At 44.4% G+C, this 27,146-nt stretch overlaps 1 protein-coding gene across 1 annotated transcript in view; it reads right to left on the reverse strand.

Moving 5' to 3' along the window:
- Positions 1 to 6,235: 6,235 nt before the first annotated feature.
- Ypel2 (yippee-like 2 (Drosophila)) overlaps positions 6,236 to 27,146 on the reverse strand; it is a 61,806-nt gene continuing 40,895 nt past the window's right edge. The window contains exons 3-5 of the mRNA XM_013013192.1: positions 12,695 to 12,738; positions 11,486 to 11,594; positions 6,236 to 6,692 (exon numbers count right to left, since the gene is read on the reverse strand). Of these exons, the coding sequence (XP_012868646.1) occupies positions 6,603 to 6,692; positions 11,486 to 11,594; positions 12,695 to 12,738 (243 nt within the window). The 3' untranslated portion in view covers positions 6,236 to 6,602. The remainder of the gene's footprint in view (positions 6,693 to 11,485; positions 11,595 to 12,694; positions 12,739 to 27,146) is intronic.

Consider the following 27,146-nt stretch of genomic DNA (forward strand, 5'->3'; position numbering starts at 1 on the left):
GGGGGGGGGGGGGGGGGGGGGAGGGTCATAGGGAGCTCCAGAGTCTGGTGTGTTCAAGGCACAGGACTGACAGGTCCAGTAACCTATTGCCTAAGTCTCCACCCCTGCATCTAGGAATTCAGGCAGGCCTATCACTTGGGGGTGGGACTTCACCTTGATTCACCAAGAAGACATGATTATGCCAGTTAATCACAGTATCCTTATTTCAGAAACCTGGCAATTAATTTTAAATATAGTGTGAGGACTGGGGTGTGTGTCTCGGTAGAGCACTTGCCTAGCATGTACGAATACTTGAGTTTAATCCTCAACACTGAGATGGGGGGAAGCCATTAAATAAAATACTGTGCAAAATGAATTTAAAAAAATGCTTAGCCTTGTTAAGGACCCAGAACATAAAGTGATGCCTTCAAAGATTGGGTACTTAAAATCATTTATGGATAAGACTGAAACATGGGTATAAAAACAGCTGATTTAGGGGCTGGGAAGGTGGCTCAGTGGTAGAGTGCTTGCCTTGCATGCCTAAGGCCCTGGGTTCGATTCCTCAGCACCACATAAGCAGAAGAAGCCCAAAGTGGTAGTGTGGCTCAAGTAGTAGAGCACTAGCCTTGAGGTAAGAGCTGAGGGACAGCACCCAGGCCCAGAGTTCAGGCCCCATGACCAACAACAACAAAAAAGCTAGAAGTGGATGTGTGGCTCAAGTTGTAGCCAGATGTTTTAAAATGAGTCTCTCAGCCCTTCCTACCCATACTGGCTTCAAACTATAACCCTCAGATCTCAGACTGGCTTGTTCTCCATTTCTTTATGGCTTTTTTGGGGGGGATGGGTAGGGAGGGCCAGGTAATAGGGCTTGAACTCCAGGCCTGGGTATTGTCCCTGAGCTTCTTTGGCTGAAGGCTAGCACTCTACCACGTGAGCCACAACACCACTCTTGCTTTTCCTAAGTAGTTTTTTTTTTGTCGGTCGTGGGGTTTGAACTCTGGGCCTGGGCGCTGTCCCTCAGCTCTTCAGCTCAAGGCAAGTGCTCTACCACTTGAGCTACAGCGCCATTTCCGGTTTTCTGGTGGTTTATTGGAGATAGGAGTCTCAGGGTCTCTCCTGCCTGGTCGGGCTTTGAACCGCGATCCTCAGATCTTAGCCTCCTGAGTAGCTAGGATTACAGGTGTGAGCCACCAGCCCCTGGCTCCTAAGTAGTTTTATTGGAGGTAAGAGTCTCCCAGACTTTTCTGCCTGGGCTGGCTTTGAACCACAATCCTCAGATATCAGTCCCCTGAGTAGCTAGGATTACAGGTTGTAAGCCTTCAGAACCAGGCTTCCATTTCTTTTTTTTTTTTTTTTTGGGTCCGGTCGTGGGGCCTGAACTCTGGGCCTGGGCGCTGTCCCTCAGCTCTTCAGCTCAAGGCTAGCACTCTACCACTTGAGCCACAGTGCCACTTCCGGCTTTTTTCTTTTTGCTTATGTGGTGCTGAGGAATAGAACCCAGGGCCTCAGGCATGCAAGGCAAGCGCTCTACCACGGAGCCATCTTCCCAGCCCCACCGGGCCTCCATTTCTTAATACACTCATATGTCTGCTAAAGGAAATGGTGGCCCCAGAAAAGCTTAAAGAGTGCAAGGCGAAGCTTGGTATATATAACTGGAGAAAGGTTACTTATGTATTTTGGATATTTAAGCCAGCAGAAACATCTACAAATGAGCAGAAGACCAGCCTTTTCTTCCTTAATCAGTTGATCATCTTCAGGAAAAATAGTCCCCTATGGTTTCAGTTGACAGATCTATGCCTTTCAGCACTTTTAAATGTTAAAAGTCCAAATAAAACACACTGGCCCAATGAAGACAGATGATCCAAAAACAATTAATACTTGAAAACTTTATTTTCTCAAATGAGCACCAACACAGATTGGAAATATGACAGAAACAATGTACTTTTCTCTAATACTGAATCACTATGTACAAATAGAGGAAAGGGTGAAGACAATTTATCTGAAAACAATTACTTTCATTGTTGAAGCAAAAGTGACTTGAAAAAATGCCACCAAAGAAAATTGAAAAACAAAAGCCCAAACCCAACAAGTACAGTTTTGTAAACACAAGCATAAATAGACAGATTCTGTATCGTAGGATAGTCTTTGCAGGTTGGGAAAAGGAAGCCGACTCCTGCTTTTTTTTTTTTTTTTCCTTCTTCTTCTTTTAAAATACAAGACAGATGGGCAGAAATAACTGGGTAATGAAAGCCTAGCTTGTTTCTTTCTTGGCTTTATCTGATACTGCTAGATTTCATGAGTGTTTAAATTTTTTAAATTAATCATCTCTTTACCTATATAGGACTAGCATGTTTTCTCATTTGAGGCAGATCTCTTAAAATATGAAAGTCGATTGTATTCAAAAATTGATTTACTATAGTCTTCCTGAACCTGAGACAATCTAACGTCAAGGAAAAAAAATCAGTTCATCTATAAAGTATGTGTGTTATTAATGTTCTTTTAACCCAAATCAGCAAGCCAGTTAATGTTTCACACGATCTAGCTTCTATAGTGACTGGAGTCCTAGGATCTGCAATTAATACACTCACATCTCAATTAGAAGCACACGTTTAACTCTGCTTGATTTTTACCAACAGATTTCCCTTACAGTCTATAAAAGTTGAACACACAAAGAATGAAAAAGGGAACAAACTCGCAACAGCTCCATGCTCAAGAAAACAAAATCCTCATGCTTTGTGCTGTTGGTCCACTCAGAAACAAAAAAGCAGAGAGAAAGCTGGGCGCTGGTGGCTCACGCCTGTAATCCTAGCTACTCAGGAGGCTGAGATCTGAGGATCATGATTGGAAACTAGCCTGAGCAGGAAAGTCTGGAAAACTCTTCTCTTCAATTAACCACCAATAAGGCCAAGTGGAGCTGTGACTCAAGTGGTAGAGGACTAGACTTGAGCAAAAGAGCTCATGGATAGCGCCTAGGCCCTGAGTTTAAGCCCCACAACTGACCAAAAAAAAAAAAAAAAAGCAGAGAGGAAAAGCAAAACCTTGTGCACCAGGAGGTGTAAACTGTGGTTAATAGTGTCCCAATTAAAAAACAGGAGGCACAAATAAGTGTGTGCATGCATGTACACATGCTCACATACTTCCAATTTGTAAGAACTTCTTCCAAAAAGAGTAATTACTCTAAGTGGCTACTACTAAATTTACTTGGTTTTAGTTATTTTCTTAGTATACTCAATACCGGTGCAAGAAAATATTTTAGCTCAAAACCTGGTAATTTATTAGAGGTCTGTGCCATTGGGAAAAACGCAAAGAGGCATCGCTTTAAAGCTTCAAACCAGATTAAAGTGATAGAGATCTTGGGAAAAAAAAAAAGTATACTGGTGATTACTGTTTCCCTTAAAACATAGTTCAAGAAATGCAGAGGAAACCACAGTATTTAAAATGAAAATAAAAAGTGCTCCCAGCGGATCTGAGAAAACAGCACCAAATATATTATTTAAAAAAATTAAATATTATTTACAAAAGTATATTTCACAAGCAACTGTTTTTACATATCAACTTGAAAATCTTATTACAAAGGGGCCACCTGTTTTGTACATACTGATCACCAGTAAGATTTCTTTTCTCCTACCTCTGTGATTTTGCTATCACAGGAGCTGGGCAGAATGCAGGCAGGCCTAGCTGAGAACTTGTGGCATGAAGTTTGGCTGTATTCGATTCATGTCAATCAACCTATCAGCAGCCTGAGACTAATAACCTGGGGGCCTGGGTGCACTCCCGGATGGTCATGACCATGACCAGAGTGACACAGGGGAGATGGAACTTGAGAGTCGGCCAGCTGGACTTGAGTTCAAAACCAAGGTAGTTGCTGGCTGAGGTATAGAACTTCATGCCTTTCCCTTTCTCCCTTCTCTCCCTCTTCCTTATTCCCCCACAAGCTGCCCAAGTTTAACCAACAAAATCCAATTCCCTGAACCTATGAGGGGTGAATGGATGAAGTCTTTGGTTATGCTCTGAGTCAATAATTTGGTGAGGAAATTAAAGAATAAACTGAGATCATGAGTTGATGTGTCTCATTGCTCCAATACTGCTAAATGTTAGCTAGACAAGTGATGAATGGACTAAGGTTATAAGAAGCACTTTTGGTTTCAATGAACAAAAGGGAAGCCTAATGAGTTTGTTTTTCTTTTCCCCTTGTATTTATAGAAAAACCAATACTGTGTCCTCAGATCTCTCCCACCAAGTATAGTACCAGGCACCCATTAGACATTCAGTGGATAGTAATAACCAACACACAACACACACACACACACACACACACACACACACACACACACACACACACACACACACACACACACACACACACACACACACACACACACACACACACACACACACACACACACGGAGAACCAGGGTCTGACTGGAGCCTGCTCTGATCCATGCAAAGTCAAAGGCTCAATTCCCAAGGAAGAACAGTGGCACATTGGTCTCTTCTGCCCCTTTATAATTCTAGGGCTCTCTATACGCCATGTCACCACATCTCTAACGCCTTCCTAGGTTCACCCTTTGTTTTGTTTTTAAGAAAAGGACTCTTGAATAGCTGGACATTCCCTGAGCAAAGGGTCTAATCAAATCCATAAGTGAAGGCCATTTCCTTTGGGAAGACAGGGAAATCTATGATTACTGGCAAGCCAGTATAGGAATGTGAAAGTTGAAAGAGAAAAAAAAAAAAAGGCCTGGGGGTAAAACTAAAAACTTCTGAACCTCAGTTGGCCGGGCAATGAAGAACCACTGTCTCCAGGGCCACTAAAGCACAGCAAAGGGCCTGGACAAGAAGTCTTGGGGAACAAAATTCAATTTCTAGGAATCTTTCTGTGTTATAGAAGAGGCAGTCTCTGCTAAACTTGGAGCTATGCTGTTATCTCTCTCTGCCACAGTCAGGGCAAGCCCACTTGGGTCTCAAATCTCCTACTCTGCGATCTACACAAGATGATACCAAGAGGATTTCTACCCTGCAGCTCACTCACTCCCTGTGGGGATTTGTTTCTGCTGCAGGAAAGATGCTGAAAAGCATCCTGGGTGGGCTGCTTTAATCATGGCTAATCAACTTTACGGATTCTTAATTCTATGAATTAGATGCTTTGGGAGATTTTAAAGGTGGATTTTCCTGTAGGACCAAGCCTACTTTGGAAAATGAGAATTACTTCATGCACATATTTTCAGCTTAAGAAATGAAATTAACTCTTCAATGAGTTTCAGTCATGCACCTTGTATGGGCTGAATTGCTGTAGAACAGATTCACAGTGTTGGTTAAATGTAACAAATTCCTCTTTCTCTCATGAGCCTAAAGGGAATTTGTTCCCTATTTCTCTAACACCCTATAGCTTTGGGAAGGGTGAAGGTGAGTGAGGGAGGGGGAATATTAGAATCTATAGATCTCTCCTCATCACTAGACCACATTGACACATAGGACAAGAACTAGGAATCTACCAGATTGTCCCTAGGCTCAAAGTCTCCAGTCTTTGTTTTCTGGTCTACCAAGGTGGGACTGAAGAGAAAAACTACCCAAAACACCATGAACAAAGCCTTGCCTGTCCAAAGTGGAAAAGAAGGATTAACCTCACCTGTACTGGCTCAAACCTGAACTTACCCTATTCCTACCCAACCCCCTTTCGCTCCCAGATTACTCAGAGAGAATTGCTAATTGATTCTACTTTTAATTTTTTTTTCTGACTCAATATCTGAACTGTTTCTTCGGGAGTTCATAAGCTGCAGCCCCTCTTTGTTCCCTGCTTTCAATTCTTGATTTTGCTTGGTTGCTGGCCAAAGCCTTTTGGGACAGTTGTATGTGTTCTTTGCAGATGGTAGTCCCCTCTCCCTTCTGTCCAAGGGCTAAGGAGGTAAAGAAGGTGATTGCTCAGGGGCTGAGTGAGGCACTCCTCAAAACCAATCCAGACTCTATTCACCTCAGTCATTGCTACCAGAATATTCCCCACTTCAGCCTGGTCCTTGACCAGCGAGAACTAGGGTCACTTCTTAAGGGCTCATCTGCTATCCTGGCACATTTGGGGTCAGGAACAGAAGTTTCCCCGTCAGAGAGACTGCGGTCATGAGGTATTTTTTTTTTTCCTCTTTGTCCTTTTTAGACAAGTCAATTATTTCAAGCCTAAGTTATCAGGTCTCCAGAAGCAACCCAAGTTTGTTCCTACCTCTACCCTCCCACCCTGCCCACCCCAGGACCCTCTTCCTTACTCCACATGCCACTGCTCTTCTGACGAGAGGCCATCAGGCAGCTCTTGCATGGGCCATGGGGCCCTTTCTAAGGTGGGCTGCCGCCATGTGGTCTAAGATCTGTTCCTTTTGTGGTTTTTGTTTTCAGCCAACACTAGAACAGAGAGAGAAGCCAGGATCAACTCACAAACAGAGACAAAGCAAAGAGACAGAGAGACAGCGATTTAGAGGCCGGTCACCAGAAAGATGGCGTCAGGGTGGTTGGATGCCCCAGATGGCAAGGCCCCTAAATGGATGGAACCAAGTGTTCAGTCACTCTCTCACGCTTGGGTAGAATGTTCAGTTGGATGGCATTCACGTGGACACTGGGTTGGGTAGATGCTGTCCAATCAGTCCCAGCCATTGTCCTTGATCATGTGTGCTAGTTCAATGATGTATTTGCCTTCTTTATATTTCTGGCTGCTTTCAAAGGCGTGTTCCTATGAAACAGAGGAAGAGGAAGGCTGAATGAATGACCAAAGACAAATGGGTGATGTCTGTGTGTCACAAAAGCAGAAGTGTTACAAATGCCAGGCATCAGGACCATGGCAGCTTCATCCAGGCTTGCCCCAAATTCCCACTATCTCTCCTTTTCCCACCCTCACACTTTCTTCTTGTCCACAGTATTTCTCAACGACCAACATGCATCACAAATTTATAGTTCTACTTTTTATGATGTTGCTCTTGATTATGATAAAAACTTCATCGAAGGCAGAAGCTGTTCATGGCCTTCCCCCCAAGACTGCAAGCAAGGTACATAATGTAAGATGAATGAGCACACAGAGCTATCTTAGGAGATTTTCTGATGCTAACTGGAAATCTGCATATGGATATATCCATAAAGTCATTCCGGCTAGTTTCTAGGAACTCAGAAGAGCCTCATTACACATTTTTTTTTTGGAGGGTGCTGGTTCTGGGGCTTGAGCATTGGCCCTGAGCTTCTTTTGCTCATGGCTAGCACTCTATCACTTGAGCCACAGCTCCACTTCCAGCTTTTTCTATGAGATGAGTCTCACAGACTTTCTTGCCCTGACTGGCTCCGAGGCATGATCCTTAGATCTCAGCCTCCTGAGTAGCTAGGTGTGAGCTACTGGCACCTGGCACCTCATTTCACTTGAAGCTGTACTTGTGAGGCTTAGAGAAAAAAGACAACATAGAAACCAAGTATTATGAGGTCCAAAAGCTTCCATTTTTTACCTTGCTGTTTTCATGTCAGAAGAGTATATTTTCTTCTTTCACTATCTCTCCTCAGGGAGAAAGGACCTACGTAAACCTCAAGGTAGAAGACCTGGCATCCCTCAAGCCCCACCCAGCTGCCAGACCTTCAGAGAAAAAACTCAATAGGCAAATACTTACCTGGCAGGTTCTATACTTAAGGAGGGATCTTCCAATTAGATAAATAAACCCCACAGAAAGCAGCCCTAGCCAGGCGCCAGTGGCTCATGCTACTCAGCAGGCTGAGATCTGAGAATCATGGTTCAAAGGCAGCCTGGGCAGGAACATCTATGAGACTCTCATCTCCAATTAACCACCAGAAAACCAGAAGTGGCGCTGTGGCTCAAGTGGTAGAGCGCTAGCCTTGAGCTGAAGAGCTCAGGCCCAGAGTTCAAGAACCATGACCGAAGGAAGAAAGAAAAAAAGAGGAAGGAAGGAAGGAAAGCAGACATACATAGACCTGAGATAAAGGGCTAGCAATGGGCACATAAGAACATCCTGGTACATTAGCAGAGAGTACAGATCCCTGCAAGCACTATGCAGCTAAGACTGATGTGTGTATATATAGACAGAGCTCCTTCTCCCCCTCAGTCCCCAAACTACTAACTACAATTGGTAAGTTCTGGCATCAACTGTTTGAACTGTACCTTCTGGCCCAGAGCCCTGGAGCTTTTGGGTTTTCAGAACAAGGATTCAGATGTGGATCTCTTGTTGGGGGAGAAATCACTTTAAAAAATGGGGAAAGGAAGCTGGGCGCCAGTGGCTCACACCTATAATCCTAGCTACTCAGGAGGCTGAGATCTGAGGATCATGGTTCAAAGCCAGCCCAGGCAGGAAAGTCCATGAAACTCTTATCTCCAATAAACCACTAGAAAACCAGAAGTAGTGCTGTGGCTCAAGCAGTAGAGTGCTCACCTTGAGCTGAAGAGCTGAGGGACAGCGCCCAGGCCCAGAGTTCAAGCCCCACAACCGACAAAAAAAAAAAAAAAAAAAAGGGCGGGGGGAGAAAGGAATGAGGAGAACAAGCAAAGAATAGAAAATGTACACACACACACACACACACACACACACACACACGAGTTTGGGATCAGCAGCAATTTCCCTGACATTTCATAATTCCCTGGCTCCAAGCAAGAGAAGACAGAGACAGAAAGAAACAAAGTCGGAGTGTTTGTGCCTATGTATAAGCACACACCCAACAGAATAATGTGGTTTGAGAATAAGACATATTGCTCATAATAATGTATTTAGGGTAATGGGGGGCTGGGGAATGAAGAGTGGAAGTTTTCCTATTAAGCTGAAAAGAAAACCTAACTGCCAAGTGCCACACAGGCAAAAGACATCAGCATGACACTCCAGCGGAAACAGCAATAGATCCTGAGTTACAGAAACACCCCACTGATCCAATTTTACTTCTTGCCAATATCTGAACACTTTCCATTCTAGCACAAAATTGAGATGCTTACATAATTTTGAGGGTCAGAAAAAAATAATGAGACAAAAGAATGGAGCACCTGGTCTAGCATGGAAGGTTATCAATAAACCTTTGGGCTGGGGTTCACACCTTGCAAGCCCAGTACTCAGGAGGTTGGAATATTCAGGATGGCCAGTGAGATGCTAGCTTGGGGGGGGGGGGCCTGGGAAGGTGACTCAGTGGTAGAACGCTTGCCTTGCATGCATGAGGAGGTCCTAGGTTCCATTCCTCAGAGCCACATAAGCAGAAAAAGCTGCAAGTGGTGTTACGGCTCAAGTGGTAGAGCGCTAACCTTGAGCTGAAGAGCTGAGGGACAGCGCCCAGGCCTAGAGTTCAAGCCCCATGCCTTCTAGTCAAAGGCGTACTATAATGTTTTGTCAAAGGAGTGCTTCATTGTACAATGAACAAAAAAGTAATCAAACCATGTTTAGCGTTTGTGTCTAATCCAAGAGGTTGAAGCAGAGGAAAGGAAATAGTTTCCAGACAATCAAAACCAGAATTCCCCTGCTCCCCACTAACCACCAGGCACCCAGAGGAGTGTGAGTGTCCAGAGGGAATGAAGTGGCAAAGTTCCTCTCCCACAAAACAACCAAGCTAACCATTGCAGGGGGAGGACAGCTAAGCCATCTCAGAACCATAAAACATATAGTCAAGATTTTTTGGTTTGGTTTCTTGAGGTATGTCACCGGGGCTGATAGACTAGACTCCTGCTTGAGCCTCCCAAAGGGCTGGGATTACAGGTGTACACTACCATACCTGGTTTAGTCTTGTCCTTCAACATTTTTATATTTCCCACCCCCTCTGAACATTTCTACCATTAAGAAAGTCCTGAAGCTGTCAGATTGGCTGAGGACTCCACCGTGATAGTTTTTGCGTTTTTTTTATTAAATGGAATACCATTTATGTGTGTTGCTCACACTATTTGATATTCCCCCCCCATACACTTAATTTTTAAGTTCTTATTGCTTTCCCAACAAAACTAAATGAAATAGATTTCTGACAGGACCCCCTCCTTGCTTCTCAGACCCCCAACACTAGCCGATCCTTTTGTTTCCAGTGATGAAGCTACACTCACACACCATTATCACCCTGCAGCCATTCTGGCTATTCCTATTGGCTCCTTCCCCATCTACTAGCAGGTCATGAGCCATATGACAGGATGGGGAATTTGAGACATTTTTAAAGAGAATATCTTTCCCACCTAGAGGCAGAAAGACCCAATTTTTCATAGTACCAAAGAAGAAAAACACTCCACCACACATGTATGCACATATCCATGCTGAAAAAGACCTTTCAGTAAGTATAACAATGTAAGTTTATTTACAGTAAATGTATACTATATGGTAAGTGATGACCAAAGGTGTTTTTTTTTTAAAGGCATTGTCCTATTTAACATTCTAAAAACTCCAGGCCAGGTGTCTGTGGCTCGAACTTTCATCTGAAGGACTGTGGCTCAAAAATCAGGCTGAGAAGAAAGGTTCACTCATTTCCATCTCCAAAATAACCACCAAAAGCAGAGATGGAGGCATGACTCAAACAGGAGAGCTCGATAAAGCATGACACAAGGCCAGCGGACACAAGGGCTGAATTGAAGCCCTTGTTTACAGCCCCCTCAAAAATAAAATACAATGAAACTCCTAAAGATCTAAGGAATGTAATTACTACCACTAGTCAGAGAGACTGAGCAGGCTTTGTCTGCAATGGAGTGGTAACCCCAATGCTTGTTAGAAAACCAAAGTACTTTGAAAGCAGCAGACCTCCAACTCCCTCCTCTCACCCTGACAAAGCACTGCTCATTCTTCTTAGGACTTTAAAATGTATGGAATTGAACAATGAAAGAATAATTGTTCATTTGGGAAAATCTAGCCATGGCAGCCTCTACCAGTAGAAGTAAAGGCAGTCAGTGTCTGTGATCCTAGGATGTAGCCTGGCTCTGAGGTGATGTTCTAGGGGCATCAAAACATAGTTGGTTAAGGGCATTGTTTCTAGAGTCACACTGTTACATGGACTTCTCTCTTGGTTTGGCCACTAATGATGAGGTAGTCCATGGTGCAGGCTAACACACAGTAAGCTATCAGGAATGATATTCTAGTATTATTTTTTTATTTTATTTTGTCAGTCATGGGGCCTGAACTCTGGGGCTGGGCGCTGTCCCTCAGCTCTTCAGCTCAAGGCTAGCGCTCTCCCACTTGAGCCACAGCGCCTCTTCTGGCTTTTTCTGCTTATATGGTGCTGAGGAATCGAACCCAGGGCCTCACGCATGCAAGGCAAGCACTCTACCACTGAGCCACCTTCCCATATGTGTATGAAGGAGATACAGGTGTGTATAAATACGCATATCTGTCTCCAAGATAATAGGTATGAAGGAGTGTGAGGAGTAATAGAAAAGGGGAAGAATAAGGATAAGTGTAGACATGGTGACTGCTCAGTTTCCTGCCCTGGTCAAAGGTAAAACCCGCAGGATGCATGCAGAAAGAGCACGATGAAACCCTATGCACCCCTCTCTCTCCTAGCCTTCTCCCAACCAGGCTTCTCTATACTTACATATTTCCAGCCCAAAGTGGTTTTGCAGTTTTCACAGTAAATGTCTGCAACTGCATGCAGTCCTGTTAGCAACACCCGCTCTTCTGCAGGCCCACAGCCCACATTAACTCTATACCAAAAGACAGAGAAAGTGGGTGGTTAGTCACATGTACATACATTCCAGCAACAACTAACTGCCCCAGGGGAAGTCACTTCTGAGAGCCTGCTCTAAGACTAGCTGATCACATCCTCCAAAAGGTAACCACATGGAAATCCGTGAGGTGGAATGAATTCCAGATCTGAAAGATTTTAGATTCAATGGGTCTACCTGTGACTGAAGGGGACAAAATGACAGCATTGTGAGGTCACAGCCATGAGGACAGGTCCTCAAAGCTTACTGAGGACTTGCAAAGATGGTCAAACATGGGGGCAGGGCCTGGGAAGGTGGCTCAGTGGTAGAGTGCTTGCCTAGCACGCATGAAGCCCTGGGTTCGATTTCTCAGTACCACATACACAGAAAAAGCCAGAAGCAGTGCTGTGGCTCAAGGGGTAGAGTGCCATCTTTGAGCAAAAACCTGAGGGACAGGGTCCAGGCAGTGTTCAAGCCTCAAGACTGGCCCCCCCCAAAAAAAACAGAGAGAGGGTAGTGTTGTCCTTATCACATGGAGACTGAGCACTGAGCCTTAAATATCTAATGTCCTCCCCTCCTTCACTGAGCACCTGTCCCCAAGTTGAATGTGCTAGATTTCCAGTTTTATATTTCGCCAGGCTTATGTGAGTTTTACCTTCTTTTCCCTGGTGGGAGTTGGAAACCCCATGCCCAGGAATGGCTGCTGGCTGTATAAGGGCTGTCTGCAGGAAAGGCTCTACCTTGAGTCTTCCCTCCAGTCTTAGTTCAGTTATCTCAGTGGAATTCTTTTTTTTTTCCATCCTCACAAATCTCAGATCTAGTTATGAGAGTTCCAGGATGAAGCTTTCAGAAGCTCCTCAACTCCTTCCCAATGTGCCTAATAAAGGCACCATAGTGGATACGATTTTCAGAGATGCTACTCTTCCCCCCTCCCCAGAAAAAAAAAATGTTCCCCAAGGTAACTGAGGACCAGTTGTGGAGAAAACTGCTCCACAGTTCTTTATTAGGCAGAAAAGGCAGGCTCCATTGCCACAGCCAAGGTTGCTCTCCTCCAGCCCTCAAAATGTACACCAAATAATAGATACACTGTAGACACTCACACTGAGTTAAAGAGGTATGCACGTCCTTGACTTCCTTGGAATGACTGAAATGTAAGAAAACAAATGGATAGTTAGAGATCCCTTCCCCCTACCCATTTTAGAAATCAACCCCAAACTGGAACAAGCATGACCTTCAAGTACACAGAGTATACAACAGCAGTATGCCAGCAGCAGTCTAGCTGGCCGGTGGCATGGGGAGAGAAGGAAGAATAAGAAGAGCAACAGCCCAAACTTGGAACTATGTCCATCAGCTCAGGTGAGAACATGGGGGGGGGCGGGGCATGGGGGGGGTGGTAAACAAGAAACTAGCCAGGTGTGCTCACCTGTAATTCCATTACTGAGACGGTGAGTTCAAGGTAAACTGTGACTTGTCTTAAAAAGCAAATAAATAGGGCTGGGAAGGTGACTCAGCGGTAGAGTGCTTGCCTCACATGTATGAAGCCCTGAGTTCAATTCCTCAGCACCACATAAGCAGAAAAAGCTGGAAGTGGTGCTGTGGCTCAAGTGATAGGGTGCTAGCCTCGAGCTGAAGAGCTGAAGGACAGCACTCAGGCCCAGAGTTCAAGCCCCACAACTAACAAAAAGCAAATAAATAGGGCTGGGAATATGACTTAGTGGTAGAGCGTTTGCCTCGCATGCATGAAGCCCTTGGTTCAATTCCTCAGTACCACATAAACAGAAAAACTAGAAGTAGTGTCTGTAGCTCAAATGGTAGAGTGCTAGCCTTGAGCAAAAAGGACAGTGCCCAGGAACTGAGTTCAAGCCCCAGGACTGGCAAAAAAATAAAATAAAATAATAAAAAAGCAAATAAATAATAGGACTAGGCTTCAGTGGCTCACACCTGTAATACTTGCTACTCAGGAGGCTGGGATGTGAAGATCATAGTTCAAAGCCAGCCCAGGCAGAAGCATCTGTGAGATTCTTATCACCAATTAAGTGGAGGCATGGCTAAAACAATAGGGTGCCAGCCATGAGCACCTGAGTTCAAATACATAAAACTCCATTACGCCGTTAAGAACTTCTCCCTTTCTAACATTACCTGAGATCATTTTTCCCATTAGCTTTTCCTGGTCCCACTTGATCTGAACTATCTGTACTGGCCAGGACTTGCCGACATTGCTGCTACTCATTTTCCATATTCCAGCCACTCTTGCTTATCCTCTTGGTCCATCCCTATCAAAGGCAGGAAAGAGTGCCAGGCAAAAGAAATCACCCTTATCTAGATTCCTCATAGATCCTAAATGCCACAGAGGCAGTTAAAATCCTCCTCAATGGGGTCATGAGAGTTCAACTTGTTAGGCATAATAAGCAACTTGATCTCCACATCACAGAGAAACAAGCTCATTTAAACCACTAACTTACTTACTAGCTTCCCCCTGGCTGCAGGGAACAGGCCAACCAGAGCCAACACTTGCCAGACAATCTGGTATCTACTCCCATTAACACAGGCTCTCTTCATGTCGCCCTCCTCTGGTTACACCAGCCATGTTGCACACTGCTGTCTGCATTTTTAAAATGGTTTGACAATGCATTCTGAACTTAACAGCTTAATCTGCTTGGAAAAGCATGGTTAACAGACGGCTATACACAGGACAGTCAATTTGAGATGGATGCTACATGCTACACAGGCAGACAAAATTCTGCTGGGTTTTGCCTCCAAAATCCCAGTACTGACAATACATACATACATACATACGTACATATGAACACTAGAAGGGCACTTTTTTTTTGTAGAAAAACTCCCCTAGGAGCTGCTGCCTTTTGGCTGCCTCCAAATGCACCCCAGTGCCTTTGTACCCAAGTGCAGCTGCAAGAAAGAAGGAAGCAGACATTCCCTAGCTGCTGCCCAGAACTAAACAAACTCTCCTTTTCTGGGCCCTGAAGCATCCCAAAGAAAATGCCCTTGAAATCTTCCAGGCACCACAGAACAGCTCTGAGCATGTCTCAGAACTTGCCAACTGCTTAGATGAGGAAGTGCCCCAGTGACACAGGCCCAGATTTGACAGTTGCTCAACATTGGGCCATAAAGATACCTCAGGGCTTTTAGACAGCAAAAATTGCACCATGTGGCCATTCCCATTTTCTGCCAGCCTGCTCTCTTGCTGCTTCCCCATTGGGCCCTTTGCTCTAGTCAAAACAGACCAAGTGCAATACTGCTTTTCACCAACTCTGCCCTCCCATGCCTACTGCCAGGGAGGTGTTTCCAGGGGACCAATTCAGAACCTCAGATAATCTCCCCTTTGTAAGCCTTTCTCTAGCTTCCTTAGGAAGAAGTACCACTGACACCCATGTGGAGACTCCTCCTGTTCTTTGTTTTCCTTTTTTCTTAGCATCCTAGACTGAAATCATCCATTTATCTATTTCCCTTACTGTGAGCCCTCTGAAGCTCACAGGCCATGGGCCATGCCTTCGATCTTTCTCCGAACCCCCACAATCTGGCACACGGTTGGCATTTATTAAATGCTTATTCCATGCATGAACTATCTTTCCTTTCTTTTTTCTTTATTGAGACATACGTGACATAGCTATCTATCTGGTTGATCTAGCACACTTAAGTGTTTGCTCCTGCCCTCCTGAAACAACCTTCCTCCTACCCCATTCTCACCCTGCTTTCTATCCCTCATCTTAGTTCTAGGACTTTTTGCAAATGAAATCATATAATATGTGAGGTTTTCATCGAGCTTCTTCTATTCAATGTATTTCTTTTGGTACTCATCCATATTGGCCTATAATTCAATGGTTCGTTTTCTTTTATTGTGAAGTAGGATTCCATTCTATGGGCAAACCACATTTCAGTTATTTTCAGTGTGATCTGGACCCTTCCCGATAATCAGCTGTGTCACTCTCTAAGAAACATTTGCCAAGACCTTCAAGTTCAGAACTCAGGAACAGGTGAACATGGGAAAATCAATCCTAGAGCAATAAGCCAAACAGCTGTATGATTTACCACAGGAAAAAGCTTGGAAGGGTGAATTAACGTATTTCACACAATGATTGGGAATTCAAGGAGAGACAATGTTCTAAGACTTTCCAGTCTCTCTGAAAGGTTTGCTAAACCCCTCCAGGGTAGAGAAAATACTAGAAATTGTATCCATTTGTATCTAAAAAGTTAAGTTTCATCAAGGCAAAGTAGTTCATACATACAAATCCTAGCTATTCAGGAGCTGGGGCAAAAAAAAATGTTGAGGCTCCAGCTCAACAGAAGAAACTAGGTACTGTGGCATGTATCTACCAACTCAGCTACATTTGGAAGCTTAAAATGGGTTGGTTGTAAGATATGGATTCAAATTTTTTTTTCTTTCATGCGATTGTTTCTAACACATTTATAAGATTATTTCTTTGTTGCTTTGTATGTCCCTCCCACAGTATATAACCCCTGCTTTCACTGTATTTGATGTTGGTATAATTTGTGGAGGGGAAGGGGAAAAACAAATCTTTTATAATAGGGATACAGGTGAACCCATTGCAACAATGAGATGTACAAGTCGTTATGTCCAAAACGAACTTTACAACTTTGGGGGGGGGGAGGATTCGGTGGGGGGGGAGGATGGGAAGGGGAAACAAAGGGGGAGGCTTCAATGCTTGATAAGAAATGTACTCATTATCTTGCCCATGTAATTGTAACCCCTCTGTACAGTATTTTCACAATTTAAAAAAAATGGGTTGGTTGTAGTCTAGGTAGATGCCCAGGCAAAAAGTGAGACCTAATTTCAAAATAACCAGTAACATAGTGTGGCTTAACATCATCAGAGCACCTCCCTGGAGAAAAGTACCAAAGGTGAGCAGTCTATGGCTCATACTGCATGGGGTAACAATAGGAATCTGTCCTCTTTGCTAAAAGCACATCAAAAAATAAAAGTGCTATATGATGCCAATAATAGAGCTGATATGATGTAAAAAAGAAAAAAGCCAAGATCTTTTTGTTGCTTGTTTTGTGGCAGGATCTCAATAAGTAACTCAAGTTTGCCATCTTCCTGCCTTAATTGCCCTGAATTATGAGTATTACAGAATATGCCATCATGCCCAGCTACAAATAAACCCCCTCAACAGCAGGGCCATTCCCAACTTTTAAGACTGAACTAAGTGCCATAAAGAGCTTTAACTAAACCTGAAGCTCATTCTATGAAGCAAACTGGCATCTGGCAATATTTTTATTATTTATGCTTTAGTATCATTATGTCAAATAATTACTTACACAACAAAGAAGATCATCTATCCTCTTTTAGTAAATTAAGATTAAAGCCAGGTGTCTGTGACTCATAGCTATAAACCTAGCTACTCAGGAGCCTGAGATCTGAGGATCACTGTTCAAAGCCAGTCCAGGTAAGAAAGTCTGTGGGACTCATCTCCAATTAACCACCAGAAAGCCAGAAATGGAGCTGTGTGGTTCAAATGGTAGTAACCTTGAGCCAAAAAGCTCAGGGACAGTACCCAGGCCCTGAGTTCAAGCACCAGGCTCAGCACCAAAAAAAATTTTTTTTAATTATTTTTCTCACATCCTTCCTATGTCTAACATGTACACATTACATAGCAGTGCATGTATGTATTCTATTAGGAAATAACTGCTATTGGAGCCTACCGTTTGGGCTGGGAATGTGGCTTAGTGGTAGAGTGCTTGCCTAGCTTGCATGAAGCCCTGGGTTCAATTCCTCAGAAGTGGCACTGTGGTTTAAGTGCTAGCCTTGAGCAAAAAAGAAGCTCAGGGACAGTGCCCAGGCCCTGAGTTCAAGCTCCAGGACTGGCAGAAAAAAGCCAATTGGCTTAGAGCTTAGGGTTAAACATTTATTGATAGGCCTTTGCTCTGGATGTTCCAGTTTGCTTTGTTTATCTAGCCTGACATAGGTTAGAAGTCTTAGAGAGAGCCCAGAGTGAAGGAGAGGAGGGCATATGGCAGAGAAGAGAATCTGGCCAGGCCCAGAGGTGGTTCACAGACAGGCCAGTACAGTTCTTTCTTTCTCTGGATCTGGTCTGTGAGAATATCCTGGCAAAGGCCCACACTCTGCAATGGAGACTGGGCCCAAGCTGGGCTGTCTGGTGGCAGCACCTCCCCAGATACCCTGAGAGGCAGCCTCCAACCTCTCATTCTTTAGCCTGGGACTCACACCAACTGAAGCAGAACTTTCTGAGGCAGAACTCTGGAAGCTTTTCTACCAGGCTTCTACTCTTGGACCTCTGCCAAGTCTCACCATCCATGATGGAGAAAACAGCCACTGAGAACAACAGGCATCTTGCAAATAGACACAGACAAGAATAGCCCGGCTGGATGGCTGTATCCTGTGGGGCCTAGCCCAGCCTAGCACAACCTGGCACAGCCTGGTACTCCCTTGAGGGAGGGTGGTACCGAAGGTAGGGAGACTGAAAGGAAGTGAAGGAAGCAATTAAAATGAAGCAAACAGAATTGGAGGCCAGGAGATGCCAAACAGACTGTCAGACACATTTGTTTGCTGTCATTACTGCCAGGCAACAAGGCCGTTCTTTTCCATGTTGTGTATCAACCAAGGCTGGTGTGCAGGCCTCCAGGAAAGGTTTTTTGTTTTGTTGGTATTTTTTTAAAACCACATAAAAACTTTTCTTTAAAGGAAAGTAATAGTTCTAGGCCCAGCCCTTCCAGCCAGCTCAAGGAAGCGGAAAGGGCTTTGAGTTTCCTGTTTAGTGGCCAAAACCACTGGGTTCTGGCTCCTTTGAAAGTCTGAAAGGCAATAACTTTTTTTTTAAGTGGGAGAATCACAGAGAACTGAGTATTTCTGGTGAGCGGAAGCAACAGAGCCAAACACATGGGTTCCTTCCACCATGGTGATAGATGTAAGGCTCCGCCTTGGAGTCCTAATCACTTGAATAGACTCCACCCAGCACGAAGGGCCCAGGAGGCAAGTTGAGTCTCTCAAATGCAGGCCCCCTGCTTTCTCAGGGAAGGTTGATCCTGATCAGCTAGGCATGGGTGTTTGGAAGTATACGTAGGTGAGAAGATGTCTATCTGCCTAAGCAGTTATAACATTTGGGAGCTAAATGATCCCTGTTCATGTATGTAGGTATGAGGATCTAATCTTGGCATCCTAGGATTTCAGGTTCAAATCTTGCCTTTTCCCCTTCAACTTACTTGATCTTGGAAGAGATTATTCAACCTCTCTTAGCTCCCACAGCTTTTTCATCTATAAATGGCAATCGTGACTATTCAGTTAGGAACAGTAAGTTAAAGCAAGGTAAATGAAGTACAAGTCAAGATGTTCTTAACTTTCCCTTAGGCATTTCCAGGGGTCTAGGAACAGAGATCAAAAGGCTGTCTCTTACTCTGCTCTTCAAACTTTTGTTACTTCAGTGATCTGCTTTCTCTCCTGTTAGGACAAAGCCTCCTGAGTAGTAGAATTATATTACAGGTATGGTCTGTTGGCTCCTGGCAAACTTCTCTTTACAATTTGGTATCTTTGTAAAAATGAAGGAAAGAGGACCAAAGCCTGCCAGGATTCTTTCCCAGGAAAAGCACTTGGCGCTTACTCCTCCACTCTACCATTCCAAGGTACAGGACTAACGGCAAGGGCTTCAACATGCCTCACTGCCAGGGATCTGACTCCTGTCTTTGCCATATATTAGAAGATAATTGCTCATACTTGTGAGCTGAGCAAGCCCATTAAGCTTTTCTGGGCCTTAATTTCCAATCTTTAAATAGGCACACTGAAATAGTGCTCCCACACCAGTATTTTAGTTTAAAAAAAATTACATAACTGTGAATGGAAGTGCTTCATATACTTCATGACTATACGTTTTGTTGTTAGAACTTACGGGGCTAAGTGCACTTGGGAGACTGAGGTGGGATGGTGAATTAGCCTGCCTGGTTATCGAGTGAGATTTTATATTAAAACAAAACACCTTGGATTACCACAGATGTAAGAAGTTTCTGGGCCTAGCAGCTCAAATCTATGACCCCAGCTATTTGGAAGGTGTATAGATTGAAGCATCATAGTTTGAGATCAGCTCAGCTGAAAAGCACAAGACCCTATTTCAACCAATGGCTGGATACAGTAGCATATTCCTGCCTCTCCCAACCACACAGGGAAACACAGATAGGAGTATCACAGGTCAGGCTAGCCTAGTGTCTGGAGTGTGGTACAAGTATCTGCCTAGAAAGTGTGAGGCCCTGAGTTCAATCCCCTGTACCAACAAAAACTGTGGTAGTGGGGGTGGTACTGAACAGTTCAGCTCAGTGGAAAGTAGAAGTGTTCTCTGACTATGGTTAACCTCTGAGGTTTTCTAGGGGCAAAGTAAGTCACAGAATTCATTCCAAAAGGTGAAAACCCGAGCAAAACCACAGGGATCCTGGTTGGGTTTTGGCCTGGAGGAAGCATATGGAGAAAGTGAGAAAGTGATCATAAAGAACAGTGTTGGCTTCCAGAATTAGAACAGGAATGTAATTTAAAGAAACTGAATGTGTAGCTAAGAGGAAAGAAAATTAAAGGGGATTTCTTCCATTTTCTCTAAAATAAGAACAAGAGGAAATGGACTTAGCTGGAAATCAGAGACTTGGGTTAATTATACAAAGGAAGAATTTCTTGGCTGTGACTTCCACCCTGGGACATAGGTCACCAGGAAAACTGGGATAACACAAGGTCATTGCATGTGCTCGTGACTTAGCAAATGCTTCCACTTCTCTAGACCCTCAGAGGTGGGAGGAGCCAAAGGATGGTTTGTTCAAGGACCCTCCTTCCATATCTTTAGGAGATGGCAGATCACGGGTGATCTGAGGGGCAAGGAAGGGCCTGGCTTTGAACGGAAGAGATATCTGCTGTGGAGAGTCATAAAACTACAAGGGCATGGTAGCATTCATGACCCCTGAAACTGCAAAAACAAAAAAAGATAGTGAGAAGGCCTGGGAGCCATGTTTTATTGCTCTGAGATCTAAGCCACTTAAGGAACAGGCTTTTCTTTCCAGTTCCCTTTTCTGTCAGCCTTCATGACCTGCATGGTCTCAGGAATGGGTCCAGGGACAAAGGATGCTCCTTCCTGCAAAGCCTGCTTCCTTCTGATACCACGTCTGCATGTGTCAGTGCAAAGGATGCAAGCTGTGGAGACTTAGGCTTTGGACCTGGTCCTTACTAACTGTGTTGCCCTGGGCTTCAGGGTCCCACACACCCAAGGGGAAAACACTGCTTATTACATAAGGCCTTACCCTCTAGGGATGCTGTGATTATGTGTGTACATCAGGCACAATGCCTCACTCATCACAAGTGTTTCATAAATGTTTCCCTTCCCATCCACACTGTTTCCAGGATTTCAAATGGGAGCTGCATGGCTAATGCAAAATGACTGTCCCACTAGGGCTCCAGACTTCCAAGTCCCCCTCAAGTTCCAGACCCCACGGGCTCCTCTCCTAGCTCTCTTGAGGGCCACAGATGGAGAGACTGTGGTTGTTCTCTGTTGAGCCCAAAGCAGGATCAGCCTCTCTAGTGTGTGGCAGAGAGTTAGGATGGTAGATGCCAATGTAAACATGCAGCCAGTGGGAAAACAGATGCTGCCAGTTCAGCATCCTGCATTATCTCCTCCATCTTTAGAGCAAGGCTCGGAACACACACACACTCTTCAGATGGATAAAGAGTGGAGGATGCCTACAGCCAGATATCTCCTCATCCCTTACCGAAGGAAAGCTGTCATGTCACGCTCACTAGGTCGGTTGAGGGAGGCTTGGCTTCTGAGTTAGAAATTGGGCGCTGTGGAATCAGGATGTAATGGCAGCCAGCCGTTACTATCTGTAGTTCAGATATGCAACTAACACGTTAAGAGGCATTTATACTGGGCTCAAAACCACCAGTCCCTTGCAAACAATTCAGAGTTGCCATTGTTTTAAAGAGATCATGCAAACAACTATGTCCAGGAAGTACAAATACCAACTTTCTGATGATTTATAAGTTGGGTCTGTAGTGTTCTCCTGTTCCAGAAGCCAATGGGACATTTTGTAATACATACATTGGCTTCACTTTCAAACAATAGAGAAGTGAAGCACAGAGCTGTAAGAGTAACTTCCTCAAACTTATACAACTGCTAAGTTCAAGAACCCAAACCTAAGGCTTTGACTGCAGAGACTCCTTTTTTTTGGCCAGTCCTGGGGCTTGAATTCAGGGCATGGGCACTGTTCCTGAGCTTCTTTTCCTCAAGGCTAGCACTCTACCACTCTAGCAACAGTGCCAATTGCAACTTTTTCTGTGTATGTGGTACTGAGGAATTGAACTCAGGGCTTCATGCATGCTAGGCAAGCACTCTACCACTAAGCCATATTCCCAGCTCAGGCTTTGACTTGAAACATCAAGATTTTTCTAGAAGGTATTCCTTTGGAAGACCTGCCTTTCTAATTAAGAAGAATGGATCAATCTGTCAGAACTGATGAAAATATTGTAGGTTACTCAAATTCCCTATTTACTTAGCAACTGTCTAAATTTCATTCTCTTGCTCAAGTAGGTTTACTTTCAAAGACAATATTACACAGTTGTAGATTTGATGATGATATGCTTCACTGTAAATTAATGAATATAAATTCTGGTTTAACAAGTAAGTAGCTATCTATGTGTTCATCAGAGCTGGGTCACTACCAAATGAAAGAACGATTATTTCACAACCCTTGAAAAAATAATTCAAGGCTAAGACCTTTCAGCTAAAAAGCTCCTTAAATTGCTTCTTTTTTTTTTTGGCATCTGGCAAAGAATGATTAGAAGTCTGCTTGGAGAGCTGTAGAGAGAAATGTAATCACAGTATGCTGAAATCTCATTCAGTGAGTTGAGGTCTGGATGGCAATGATGACCTCAAAACATAACATGACCTCATCTTGTTTGAATTTCATAGACTCATGATCACTGAAGTGTGAAGGACCCTTGCATAGCCAACCATTTACCTGAAGCATGGCTTTTGCCAGGTTACTACATAACCTCTCTTTAGCATTTTCTAAGAGGGAAAACCTACTTCCTGGGGAAGCCCATTCTACTGTCAAACTCCTTATATAGCTGAGCTCTGTTTTTTTTTGGTCCGGTCGTGGGGCCTGAACTCTGGGCCTGGGCGCTGTCCCTCAGCTCTTCAGCTCAAGGCTAGCGCTCTACCACTTGAGCCACAGCGCCACTTCCGGCTTTTTTTTCTTTTTGCTTATGTGGTGCTGAGGAATCGAACCCAGGGCCTCAGGCATGCAAGGCAAGTGCTCTACCACTGAGCCACCTTCCCAGCCCCTAGCTGAGCTCTGTTACTGAGAGCATCTACCTTTAGATAATTTGATGCTAGAACTCTTTGGGTTACAGACTAACATCCTTGCCCATAACAAATTTCCTTTATAAAGGCCAAATACCTGCCAGTTAAGAAGTTTGGTACAATGCAAGAATCACATACAGGATGAGCCCATAAAATTCTATCATCTAGTAATATCACTCCATGGTGTTTGCACAATGAAGAAATCTCCTGGTGATGCATTACTGTGACTACATCACCATCATTAAGCAATAAACTGCAATTCCATGAACTGGATTCAACTGGTCCTAGAAAGGACCTGTCCTGTGCTTAGTGATGTCACACCTCTGATCGGCTTCCTCAGCAATGAAAAAGGGTGGCAATATTCCTTTTACTAGCCTCTTCCAATCTTCCACAGGAGGTATGTATGGCTTATATCTCCTCTGTCATGCTCTTGGCCTCAATTTTCGGGGGTCCAGTTGTGGGGCCTGAACTCTGGGCCTGAGTGCTGTCCCTCAGCTCTTCAGCTCAAGGCTAGCACTCTACCACTTGAGCCACAGCGCCACTTCCGGCTTTTTTTTTTCTTTTTGCTTATATGGTGCTGAGGAATCGAACCCAAGGCCTCAGGCATGCAAGGCAAGCGCTCTACCACTGAGCCAACTTCCCAGCCCCTTCTTGGCCTCAATTTTCATCGCAACATGCACTCAGCCTTTCATTCTCCTGGAGATACTCAAAGTGTATGACCTTACTTGGGATGACTAACTGGGCTTCAGGTTAGTTGTACAAACTAAAGGAGCTTGGTTAACATGTTCTCTTCCATTGTGGCAGTTGTCAAAGCTTGAGGCACATTAGCATATACCAACTAGCAACCTGTGTGTTCACATACCCTCGGGAACTGGATTTATAGAATATGTAGTAATGAAGTGTGATAGAAGAAATATTACTGAAGAGGATCATAGAGAAATCACAACCAAAGAGTCTTAGAGGAAAGAGAGGAGAGCATGTCACAAAAACTGGGCACATTGACAATACCTGGTATTTCCTCTAGAAATGGAACAGTACTGGGTCAGAATAACCAACCTGACTACTTCCACCCCTGCCAGGTAAGGCTGGAGTAACTTGCCTCTAACTAGGAGGATGTCCTTGGACAGAACCCTGATGCCCTGAGCTGTAATTGCATCATCTGTGAAATGAAGGGGTTGAGCAAGGTCTTTTCCGAAGGAAAGGGAACATTCTGGGCGTCCATGTTCCCAAGAGAACAGCCGCCTCATGCACTAAATGAACATTTGACTCAAGAGTTAGACTTCCTGTTTATGTATGGTTAAAAAAAATGGGTCTTCTCTGTTCATCAGCAGATCTATCTTATCTGATGATTCAAGATTCTCATGGTAAAGATGTAGAAGCTTCAAGCCCTTCCACGTGTTCTGCTTGTTCAACCTTCTTCCTCAGCTAACACAAAAGCATTGGCCTCATTGTGAAATTCTGAGAACTAGAGAACTAATTCCTGGGCCAAAAAAATGAAGTGTTTTGTCAACCTAACACAATCTATGACAGTAAAGAATGAGGCAGAGGGGCTGGGAAGGTGGCTCAGTGGTAGAGCGCTTGCCTTGCATGCAAGAGGCCCAGGGTTCAAAACCTCAGCACCACATAAGCAGAAAAAGCCAGAAATGGTGCTATGACTCAAATGGTAGAACGCTAGCCTTGAGCTGAAGAGCTGAGGGACCAACTGGCCCAGGCCCAGAATTCAGGCCCCATGACCTCCCCACCCCCCACACACAAAGAATGAGGCAGAAAATGTAAATGGCCAATGATATGAGAATGTCTCCGAATCTTATGGTATGGTTCGATGAACAAGTACTGTCCCTCCATAATTAGAAAACAACAAGTATTTAATGTACAGCTATGAAACTTGGTGGGCACCATTGAGGATATTGCTTGTTATCTCTGCCCAGAAGCAATGTCCATGATAACCAGAAGACAGGACTAAAAATATGCCAAGAACAGGACAATATGATCACAATAAGAAAATTAGAGTTTAAAGAAGATGGGTGGAGCTGGAAAGGCTAAGAGCACTGGGTATAGGCTGATTCTAGTAGAGTGCCTTCCTTGGAAAGGAAATTAAGATGGAAGACCAGCCCAGGGAACCTATCCCAGGGATGGAGCAACTAGAAGTGTCTATGTATCGTCAATATGAACTCCTGTGTTATCTCTAGTCCCACCTCATACTTATGTGAAAATCGTATTAATAAATCCAAATGGTCCCAAGACATTAATAATTATTCTTTTAAGACTTGCCCAATATGTAGCTTAGATCGGCCTCCATCTTCTTCCTGTCTTCAGCCCCCAAGAGAAGGGATTACAGAATCTTGTATTTTCTATAGCTTGACCACCTGGGATATTTATTTACGAACCATCTTTCCTCTTAATTTTATCAATAAGCCTGCGGAATAAGCAGGTAGTATTCTCTGCATTTTATAGGTGAGGAAGGGCAGGCGGCAGATGGGCCTATATAGTCACTCCTATAATCCAGATCTCACATCTCCCCGGCTCTGCCAGCCATCTGCATACTCTGTTCCCTGAGCATTGTCTACTGTGTGCACATCTGAACACGGGACAGTAGCCACTAATCTTGCCTTATATTGATGGGAGTGAGAGAGTCAGTCTGACAGTAATTCTGAAAGTAGAACTTGTTAGTTTTTAAACAAGGACCAGCCCAGTTGGACCAAGGAGTGGGTGTTTCCATGAAAATTCCAGCACTTTCATGTTGCTCCATGAGCTGAGCCCAGCCAGGATTGCAAGCCTTGGTATTTTGCAGCCAGCTAAAGAGTCTTTGATTAGGTCTAGAGAGGGACTCAATTAGCATCATGGAAATACAGAGCAGATTTCAGAAAGGAAAGGTCAGCCACAAGCCCCAGCATTTGCTATCAGCCATCTGCCAAGCAGGAAGCACTACTCAGATCTATTTTTAATCATCTTCCCTAGGCTAGGGCTCCTGGGAGAATGTAGAGGCCAGGGTTATTCCAACACAAACATTTAATTGCTACCTTTCTGTACACATTTTTAAACAGTCTCTGGATACTCAAGATCAACTTACATATATAGAGAGGTTCTGTCACGCTGGCAGAGACAAGGTCATCATTGAAAGAAAGCCATGGGTGGGGATCACTCCTTGGGGAAATGACCTGCGGCTGTCTGGGATATCAACTAACTCTACATACCTCGATAATCCCCAGAACTAAATTCTAGGTATTTACTTTGGTTGTAACTGCCAGGGAAGAGATAAGAGTCTGAGTCCAGGAGTATAAAGCCACTCCCCAAAGAAGGGAGACTGGCAAAGGGATCAGTACAAGCTTCCTGGTTGCTCCTGTCTTCATTTTATAAGTCTATCACTTTGGAGAAAGGCAAATTAAAACCAGTTCAGCTGGGCAGTAACCTCATTTATTACTCAGCTTATGGAATGGATAGAGAATGGGGAGAGGTTTCATCTCAATTCACAAGGGCCGAGGCCTGTATGTACTGGGGCTGGCCCATCCAAACACAGGAACATTTTGTCCACTTGGCTCCTTCCCTCTCCTGCTTCAGCAGCAGTCATGTCTCAGCTCAATCTAGCCCAGGGAATGAGACATCTCAGAAAGGTTTGGACCAGGCATCTGGCACCGCCAGGATAGCTTATTCAGAAACAGAGGCTGGCTCAAGCAGCCCCTACCTTCCCTTGGCCCACACATGGAACAGAGTTTCCTTGTCCCTTGACACTTTCAACCTTCAATTTCCACCTAGAGGTAAAAAGCCTAAGCATATGTATAACTGGAGCCCAGCCAAGCCAAGTTCCTTTTGCCAGTCAAGGCCTGGGGCTACCACCCAGGCCTGCCCCGCCCCACAAAACCCAGGGGATCTGCAGGGCCCACAATGCACAGGTTTACAAAAGGGTTTACTAAAGAGGTGGTCACTTCTCCACAACCCCTTGCCTTGCCTCTCTGCTCTTAGAGGCTTACGTGCCAATGAGCAAGCAGCCAGTGGGAAAGCTAAGCTGAAAGGGCACCTTGGCTGTGGGATCACTGCCTGAGGATGTGAAATAAGAGACTGGGTATTTCAGGCAACTTAACACTAGCTCCAGAGGAGCCAGAGGACAAGGGTAGGAACGAACTGAATAGATAGTCTTGGGCTTCACTGGAGCACAACCACCCCGCCCCCTCTTTTGGCTAGGGGCTAGAATCCTCCTTCTTCACTCTTCCTCAGTGATGGAAACTCTGCTCCCTAA

Source organism: Dipodomys ordii, unplaced genomic scaffold (assembly GCF_000151885.1).
Source record: "Dipodomys ordii isolate 6190 unplaced genomic scaffold, Dord_2.0 Scaffold19, whole genome shotgun sequence".
Taxonomy (NCBI): domain Eukaryota; kingdom Metazoa; phylum Chordata; class Mammalia; order Rodentia; family Heteromyidae; genus Dipodomys; species Dipodomys ordii.